Raw genomic sequence first — 9665 nt, 5'->3', positions numbered from 1 at the left:
GGTCCGGCGGCAGACGAGGCCATGGGTGCAGGTAAGAGGAGCTAGGAAGGAGGGTGGGGAGGGATGCAGCCCTGACCAGCCCACCTGAGACCCCTTCAGAGCCCACCATAGACAGTCGCAGATGGGACTCTGCAGGGTCACTCTCGGGTGGGTCCTGTGTCCAGCGCATCACTAAGCCCTGCGTCCAGCGCGTCACTAAGCCCTGCGTCCAATGCGTCACTAAGCCCTGCATCCAGCGCGTCACTAAGACCTGCGTCCAGCGCCGTGTGGGGGGTAGGTGCGGCCTAAAGTCGTGTAAGGGGCCCCAAAATTTCTGATGGCTGCCCTGGGCTTACGGTCGGCCTTCGGCTGTCACTTCGGCCGCTGTACGGGCTGTAGTGAATAGTTAGTACAGCAGCCGTTCGGTTCCACTGAACCAGAGGGCTTCTGTGACCAAAGAGAACTGAAGGATCAGCCGAACCTACCAGTGGATCCTTCAGCTCTTTAGTGAATGACCCGCTAAGTGTTCAGCCCGGCGGTCTCTCCCTCTCATGCTGGTAGGTCAATTGACTGAGACGGTGCTTTGTTTGGACTTCCCCCAGCGCCTCCACCTAAGTCCTTTCTACTGGACTGGGTGGAGTTCTGTCTTCATTTCTATGGGCCGGTTCCTGTCTGAGAGTGTCCGGGGCAGCGCTACGACTTCCACTTCCAGAAGCTGGACTGCCATGTTTGTTTTGTTGAACATACTATTGGGCTGCGGTGCTGGTTCCGGTCCGCTGGTGGTTCTGGCGGCCCCCGGGATGAATCGGCGGGGACTTCAGGGGCGGCTCTTTTAGGATCATATGTAGAACTTAGTCATTTAGTGTTTTGTGGCCCCGAGTCCAATATAGCGGTCACTAAGCCTATGTGCACTACGCCTGAGGTGAGGGCCCGGGAGAGACATTCTATAATCCCACCTCCCCCTCCCCTCTATGGGGGGACCTGAACCTGTGTGCATTACGCCTGAGGTGAGGGCCCGGGAGAGACATTCTATAACCCCACCTCCCCCTCCCCTCTACCCCTCTATGGGGGGACCTGAACCTGTGTGCACTACGCCTGAGGTGAGGGCCCGGGAGAGACATTCTATAACCCCACCTCCCCCTCCCCTCTACCCCTCTATGGGGGGACCTGAACCTGTGTGCACTACGCCTGAGGTGAGGGCCCGGGAGAGACATTCTATAACCCCACCTCCCCCTCCCCTCTACCCCTCTATGGGGGGACCTGAACCTGTGTGCACTACGCCTGAGGTGAGGGCCCGGGAGAGACATTCTATAACCCCACCTCCCCCTCCCCTCTACCCCTCTATGGGGGGACCTGAACCTGTGTGCACTACGCCTGAGGTGAGGGCCCGGGAGAGACATTCTATAACCCCACCTCCCCCTCCCCTCTACCCCTCTATGGGGGGACCTGAACCTGTGTGCACTACGCCTGAGGTGAGGGCCCGGGAGAGACATTCTATAACCCCACCTCCCCCTCCCCTCTACCCCTCTATGGGGGGACCTGAACCTGTGTGCACTACGCCTGAGGTGAGGGCCCGGGAGAGACATTCTATAACCCCACCTCCCCCTCCCCTCTACCCCTCTATGGGGGGACCTGAACCTGTGTGCACTACGCCTGAGGTGAGGGCCCGGGAGAGACATTCTATAACCCCACCTCCCCCTCCCCTCTACCCCTCTATGGGGGGACCTGAACCTGTGTGCACTACGCCTGAGGTGAGGGCCCGGGAGAGACATTCTATAACCCCACCTCCCCCTCCCCTCTACCCCTCTATGGGGGGACCTGAACCTGTGTGCACTACGCCTGAGGTGAGGGCCCGGGAGAGACATTCTATAACCCCACCTCCCCCTCCCCTCTACCCCTCTATGGGGGGACCTGAACCTGTGTGCACTACGCCTGAGGTGAGGGCCCGGGAGAGACATTCTATAACCCCACCTCCCCCTCCCCTCTACCCCTCTATGGGGGGACCTGAACCTGTGTGCACTACGCCTGAGGTGAGGGCCCGGGAGAGACATTCTATAACCCCACCTCCCCCTCCCCTCTACCCCTCTATGGGGGGACCTGAACCTGTGTGCACTACGCCTGAGGTGAGGGCCCGGGAGAGACATTCTATAACCCCACCTCCCCCTCCCCTCTACCCCTCTATGGGGGGACCTGAACCTGTGTGCACTACGCCTGAGGTGAGGGCCCGGGAGAGACATTCTATAACCCCACCTCCCCCTCCCCTCTACCCCTCTATGGGGGGACCTGAACCTGTGTGCACTACGCCTGAGGTGAGGGCCCGGGAGAGACATTCTATAACCCCACCTCCCCCTCCCCTCTACCCCTCTATGGGGGGACCTGAACCTGTGTGCACTACGCCTGAGGTGAGGGCCCGGGAGAGACATTCTATAACCCCACCTCCCCCTCCCCTCTACCCCTCTATGGGGGGACCTGAACCTGTGTGCACTACGCCTGAGGTGAGGGCCCGGGAGAGACATTCTATAACCCCACCTCCCCCTCCCCTCTACCCCTCTATGGGGGGACCTGAACCTGTGTGCACTACGCCTGAGGTGAGGGCCCGGGAGAGACATTCTATAACCCCACCTCCCCCTCCCCTCTACCCCTCTATGGGGGGACCTGAACCTGTGTGCACTACGCCTGAGGTGAGGGCCCGGGAGAGACATTCTATAACCCCACCTCCCCCTCCCCTCTACCCCTCTATGGGGGGACCTGAACCTGTGTGCACTACGCCTGAGGTGAGGGCCCGGGAGAGACATTCTATAACCCCACCTCCCCCTCCCCTCTACCCCTCTATGGGGGGACCTGAACCTGTGTGCACTACGCCTGAGGTGAGGGCCCGGGAGAGACATTCTATAACCCCACCTCCCCCTCCCCTCTACCCCTCTATGGGGGGACCTGAACCTGTGTGCACTACGCCTGAGGTGAGGGCCCGGGAGAGACATTCTATAACCCCACCTCCCCCTCCCCTCTACCCCTCTATGGGGGGACCTGAACCTGTGTGCACTACGCCTGAGGTGAGGGCCCGGGAGAGACATTCTATAACCCCACCTCCCCCTCCCCTCTACCCCTCTATGGGGGGACCTGAACCTGTGTGCACTACGCCTGAGGTGAGGGCCCGGGAGAGACATTCTATAACCCCACCTCCCCCTCCCCTCTACCCCTCTATGGGGGGACCTGAACCTGTGTGCACTACGCCTGAGGTGAGGGCCCGGGAGAGACATTCTATAACCCCACCTCCCCCTCCCCTCTACCCCTCTATGGGGGGACCTGAACCTGTGTGCACTACGCCTGAGGTGAGGGCCCGGGAGAGACATTCTATAACCCCACCTCCCCCTCCCCTCTACCCCTCTATGGGGGGACCTGAACCTGTGTGCACTACGCCTGAGGTGAGGGCCCGGGAGAGACATTCTATAACCCCACCTCCCCCTCCCCTCTACCCCTCTATGGGGGGACCTGAACCTGTGTGCACTACGCCTGAGGTGAGGGCCCGGGAGAGACATTCTATAACCCCACCTCCCCCTCCCCTCTACCCCTCTATGGGGGGACCTGAACCTGTGTGCACTACGCCTGAGGTGAGGGCCCGGGAGAGACATTCTATAACCCCACCTCCCCCTCCCCTCTACCCCTCTATGGGGGGACCTGAACCTGTGTGCACTACGCCTGAGGTGAGGGCCCGGGAGAGACATTCTATAACCCCACCTCCCCCTCCCCTCTACCCCTCTATGGGGGGACCTGAACCTGTGTGCACTACGCCTGAGGTGAGGGCCCGGGAGAGACATTCTATAACCCCACCTCCCCCTCCCCTCTACCCCTCTATGGGGGGACCTGAACCTGTGTGCACTACGCCTGAGGTGAGGGCCCGGGAGAGACATTCTATAACCCCACCTCCCCCTCCCCTCTACCCCTCTATGGGGGGACCTGAACCTGTGTGCACTACGCCTGAGGTGAGGGCCCGGGAGAGACATTCTATAACCCCACCTCCCCCTCCCCTCTACCCCTCTATGGGGGGACCTGAACCTGTGTGCACTACGCCTGAGGTGAGGGCCCGGGAGAGACATTCTATAACCCCACCTCCCCCTCCCCTCTACCCCTCTATGGGGGGACCTGAACCTGTGTGCACTACGCCTGAGGTGAGGGCCCGGGAGAGACATTCTATAACCCCACCTCCCCCTCCCCTCTACCCCTCTATGGGGGGACCTGAACCTGTGTGCACTACGCCTGAGGTGAGGGCCCGGGAGAGACATTCTATAATCCCACCTCCCCCTCCCCTCTACCCCTCTATGGGGGGACCTGAACCTGTGTGCACTACGCCTGAGGTGAGGGCCCGGGAGAGACATTCTATAATCCCACCTCCCCCTCCCCTCTACCCCTCTATGGGGGGACCTGAACCTGTGTGCACTACACCTGAGGTGAGGGCCCGGGAGAGACATTCTATAATCCCACCTCCCCCTCCCCTCTACCCCTCTATGGGGGGACCTGAACCTGTGTGCACTACGCCTGAGGTGAGGGCCCGTGAGAGACATTCTATAATCCCACCTCCCCCTCTACCCCTGTATGGGGGGACCTGAACCTGCCGCACTTCTGTCCTCCCCCCGATCCTCAGGCGGGGGCACACTTTGACCTATGAAGCATATTATGGGATGGGGAGTGTTGTTCAGCAGACTCGGGTCACTATACAGCTCACCTAACTCCATGTTCTTCAGGTTCTTATAACCAGACGTGACTATTGGTCTCCATTTCCAGATCCAATGTCTGTGGAATCGGAGAGGATTGAACGTTTCCTGATAACTGATCGATATCATCATCCCCTCTCTTCACTTGACCTCCCACTGACCGGCACTGACGCCCCCACCTTGCCCGAACTGTCCATGAAATGGCGGGAGGACCTTCCTTCGCTTACAGAGGAGGACCGGGAGGACTGTGTGCAGCACTACACCGGTCACGTCTCCTAGAGATAGAGTCATGCAATGTACATGTATAGGACATATTATACCCCCTCACGTCTGGGGTCAGGTGACCAGTCAGTGGACGCTCATTGTCATAGGTGGAAGGTGGACTCCCTCATACATGTGGTTTGGTGATGTCCTGTGCTTCAGCCATATTGGAAATCTGTGGTGTGCACCATTCATAATGTTACCGGATCACAACTACATGCTGACCCCCTACCCTACTTATTGGGATTTACTGGCACCTCCCCCCCCGCCCATCCCCCGAGCTCAGAAGATTCTTATTTTCTATGTTGCTTTCTCTGCTGGACGTGAGATTCTTCTTCGGTGGAGACTGGATGCTCCGCCCATGGTGGATCGGTGGTTATGAGCGGTCTACAGAGTTCTACCGCTCTACAAATTGGGCTATATGAGCCGAAACTGCCCAGGAAAGTTTGATTGAATCTGGGAGGGGGCCGGGGGACTGGAGGACCAATGGGGAGATGTACCTCCCCCAGATTTGTCTCCCGGAGGCCCATGAGGTGACAACTGATATCAGGATCTTTGGGTTTGGTACCCTATCTAAGCTTGTCCTCTCTGGTGGTTCCGGGACCCCGAGTCTGAATCCTTCTGCTTCAGGATTTTATTCCTTTCCTCTTTCCCACTTTTGATTTCTTCCTTGAATCATGGAATAGTTCCTCTTCTCGGCTTCCTCTCATGTATAGCGTGTGTACAGTTCATGGAACCTTCTGCGTGTTCTTTGTTCTTGGTGGGATTTTTCTTACTTTACATTGTTTTCTCCTTTTTCTTTGTTATACATTTTAAAAACAAATAAAATAAATATTGTCCCCAGAAATCTGGATCTCAGTGCGGCGTATGCGGTGATACCCAACATGTATGACACAATCACCGTCCTCATACGTGCACCTGACACATGTAGTTGTCTTTGTATGTGCATGTATGTGAGGGGTTTAATAGATCCCCTGTGAGCTCTGCTTCCTGTGAGCCTCCTTCATCTTAGTACAGCCCACCAATAACCCCGCACAGCCCACCACAGACACCACACAGCCAACTTAGAGCTGCACAGCCCAACATTAACCCCAAAAGCCCACCATTAAACCTTTACCACCACCTAAGAGTCCGTACAGCCCACCATAGACCTTGCACAGCCCACCATTAACCCCACACAGCCCACCTCAGAGTCTGCGCAGCCCACCATTAACCCCAAAAGCCCACCATTAAACCTGTACCACCACCTAAGAGTCCATACAGCCCACCATAGACCTTGCACAGCCCACCATTAACCACACACAGCCCACCTCAGAGTCTGCGAGCCCACCATTAAACCTGTACCACCACCTAAGAGTCCGTAAAGCCCACCATAGACCTTGCACAGCCCACCATTAACCCCACACAGCCCACCTCAGAGTCTGCGCAGCCCACAATTAACCACACACAGTCCACCATAGACTCCGTGTAGCCCACTTGAGAGACCACATGGCCCACCTGAGAGTTTGCGCAGCCCACCATACCCTGCACAGCCCACCATAGACCTTGCACAGCCCACCATTAACCCCACACAGCCCACCTCAGAGTATGCGCAGCCCACAATTAACCACACACAGTCCACCATAGAGTCCGTGTAGCCCACTTGAGAGTCCACATGGCCCACCTGAGAGTTCGCGCAGCCCACCATACCCTGCACAGCCCACCATAGACCTTGCACAGCCCACCATTACCCCACACAGCCCACCTCAGTGTCCACACAGCCCACCTGAGAGTCCGCGCAGCCCACCATACCCTGCACAGCCTACCATAGAACCTGCACAGCCTCCCGAGACCCCCACAACCTTTTGAGACCCTACAAGGCCACCTGAGATCCTCCACTGAAAACATCAGGTCGACACCCCGGAGCAGCACAGCTGTGACCGGGCCCTGGGACTCCACCACTGTCCTAAAATCATCAGTCTGTATTGTTTCATTGGTATCGGTACTCGGCCTGGAAAAAATGGTATCGGTGCATCTCTACTTAGTTGTCCCCAAAATCTGCCCCGTGTGTTCCATCGCTATGACAACTCATGACAAAGATATTGTGGGATGTGATGAGGAAACCAACAAGCTGAGATCACGGTGAAGGTTCAGAAAGTTTATTTAGAAGAGAAGAGTTACAAAGTAAAAGTAAAGATGAGAAAGTAGAGAGATGAAGACAAGGAGATCCTTAGACATGGCGGGTGGACCAAGGATCTGACCTCTTCATCTGACCTCCAATCCTGGACAGTTGTCACGGAGGACCGCCCCCAAACATAAACATGTGACCTATGACATCATTGAGTGACATCATTCATTACAAGAGACATTAATTTCTGTCATCTCAGAACACCTCATCAGCTTGTCCCACCTCCAGACTCCCAAGTACCTCATTGTACAAGAAGGAGACCAACTGTCACTGTGTTCTACAACAAGACATTACAAGGATCCGGAGAAAAAAAATGTGTTCTCCTATTGGCTGAGTATTTCGCCAATCAGGTTCTCCACCCTGTGATGTCACCAGTCTCCGGGCAGATCTCTCACATCTGAGTCCCCCCAGATATCTTTATACAACCTTTCCCTACACATAACCCGGCATGGAGGGGCTCAGTGAAGGTGGTGGTGAAGGTGTGGAGGAGTCGGATCGGGTCACACAGATCATAAAAGGAGATCCGCCCGGCCTCATAATCCAAATCTATCCTGACTCTGTCACTGGAGACATTGCCGGGTAATCGGATCTTCTTCCTGTCATGTATCACTGAGTACAGATTACCCATTAAACCCCTCCACCTCTCCAAACCCCAGGACTTCTCATTATATCCAATCCCTGACTGCTCTCCGCTCCTCTCTATACTGGGGTAACACATCCCGACTCTCCAGTCATGTGACCCCCCGACATCCACTTCCCAGTAATGTCGCCCTGAGGAGAAACTCCGACTGCTCAACACCTGAGAATACTGAAATCTCTCCGGAGTTTCTGGGTGATTCAGATATGGTGCCCAAGATGCAGTTTTCCTGTCATGTGATATCTGTAGACTATTACCAGCTGTGTTCTCATCCAGTAATATGTCTGTAACCCCCGACACCCCCGATGTTTGCTGTACAGCCCCAATATTTGCTCCTCCAGCTTGGAGGTGTGAGCGTTGTACGGTGGGGGAGAGTTGAGGACGTGGCCTGGATAGTTCAGACTCTATGTGGTCTTTGTCTTTTGTACTAGAATGTGGATAGACATGTATGGTGGGGATGGGTTGGGGACGTGGCCTGGATGGCTCAGCAGTGATGTGACCTTTGCCCTTTGTACTAGAATGTGGATAGACATGTGTGCCTGGACCTTCCTGTACAATTACCCCAGACATGATATCAGATATACCTGTGTGTAATGTGTGTGAGATCCCAGCCACATCCAGATCCCCTCCATCATGGAGGAGTCTATCATGTCTCTCTCTGTCCTCATCATCTCCATCCTCAGTATCACACAAGTCACCTGTGTCTGATTCCTGTAAGACAGTCAGTGGATCCGTCATGTTACACAGCTCCTCAATGTGACGCATCTTCCTGGACAGCTCGTCCTTCTTTATTTCCAGCTCCCGGATCATATCCGTCACGTAGAGGGAGGTCCGCTCTGCCTGCCCGGAGATGTCACTCAGGACTCTCTTCTCCAGGTCCTCCAGACGTCTCCTGAGGTCTCTGAGCAGGGCAGTGACTCTCTCTGTTTCCCCGGCTGCTTCTCCTTGTACTCTCCTCCTGTGTTCCTCCAGACTCTGGACTCTTCTCTCCATCTCCTCTCTCTCTGTCATCAGTTTCTGCAGAACATTCCTCAGGTTCTTCTTCTTCTTCCCAGAGGCCTCATCCAGAGTCTCCACCTGATGTCCTCGATGTTCTCCATCCAGCCTGCAGGACACACAGATACAGGCAGAGTCCTCAGTGCAGTAATACTCCAGGATCTTCCTATGGATGGAGCATTTCCTGTTCTCCAGGGAAGTGGTGGGGTCACATAAGACGTGTTCTGGTGCCTTGCTGTGGAGTCTCAGGTGGTTGTCACACAGAGAAGCTTCACACAGCAGACAGGATTTCACAGCAGGTACAGGAGCATGATAACACTGAGTACAGAGGACCCCGGACTCCTCCTGATCTGGCTGAGCAGACAGGAAGTTCTCCTCTATGTTACGCAATGTTATGTTCCTGTGCAGTGCAGGCCGCTCCTGGAACTTCTCTCTGCATTCAGTACAGGAATATCCTCCAGACCTCTCCTGTGTATCCATCACACGACCAATACAATCCCGGCAGAAGTTGTGTCCACATCTCAGGGTTACAGGATCTGTATAAATGTTCAGACAGACGGAACATTCCAGCTCAGCTCTCGGATAAGCAGACGCCATCGCTGACAGCAGAAGAGGGAAGTGAACGTCTCTGACACACCTTAAATAGTGTCACCGGTTCTGTACACGCCTACACAGGGCGAGGCTGAGACTCGTATTCATAGGAATCCTTATACAGAGGACACAGATAATACACGGGAGGACTCCTGACAATAATCTCCGTATCTTAAGTGTTGAGAAGGGGGCTCCTTGCAGCCCTGAACCCCTCTCTCTACTCCCCAATCCTCAGCTCCTTGAGGGTCCCCTCTCCTGGCTCCCAGCTACAGCAGCCTGGGCTTTGATCTCTGACACAGAGCCAGCAGATGAAAGGTGTCTT

General features: G+C 55.7%; 1 protein-coding gene across 1 annotated transcript; it reads right to left on the bottom strand.

The window, feature by feature from the left end:
* Window positions 1-7510: 7510 nt before the first annotated feature.
* LOC108803679 (E3 ubiquitin/ISG15 ligase TRIM25-like) lies at window positions 7511-9364 on the bottom strand. The gene is made up of 2 exons (XM_018575500.1): window positions 8318-9364; window positions 7511-8068 (listed from the first exon to the last, which is right to left on the bottom strand). Exons 1-2 carry the CDS (start codon window positions 9347-9349, stop codon window positions 7511-7513), a joined length of 1590 nt encoding a protein of 529 aa, XP_018431002.1. The 5' UTR covers window positions 9350-9364.
* Window positions 9365-9665: the final 301 nt, after the last annotated feature.

This window comes from Nanorana parkeri, unplaced genomic scaffold, assembly GCF_000935625.1.
Source record: "Nanorana parkeri isolate BGI_ZX_2015 unplaced genomic scaffold, ASM93562v1 scaffold4018, whole genome shotgun sequence".
NCBI lineage: Eukaryota > Metazoa > Chordata > Amphibia > Anura > Dicroglossidae > Nanorana > Nanorana parkeri.
Note: the sequence above shows the minus strand (reverse complement) of the source record. Positions and strands in the feature narration are given on the sequence as shown.

Bases quoted from the DNA above. Each gene is read 5' to 3' on its own strand.
- LOC108803679 (XM_018575500.1), bottom strand. From the start codon at position 9,349: ATGGCGTCTGCTTATCCGAGAGCTGAGCTGGAATGTTCCGTCTGTCTG. The intron at 8,069-8,317 runs GTAATTGTACAG...GGGGCTGTACAG, and splicing joins TATCTGATATCATGTCTGGG to CAAACATCGGGGGTGTCGGG.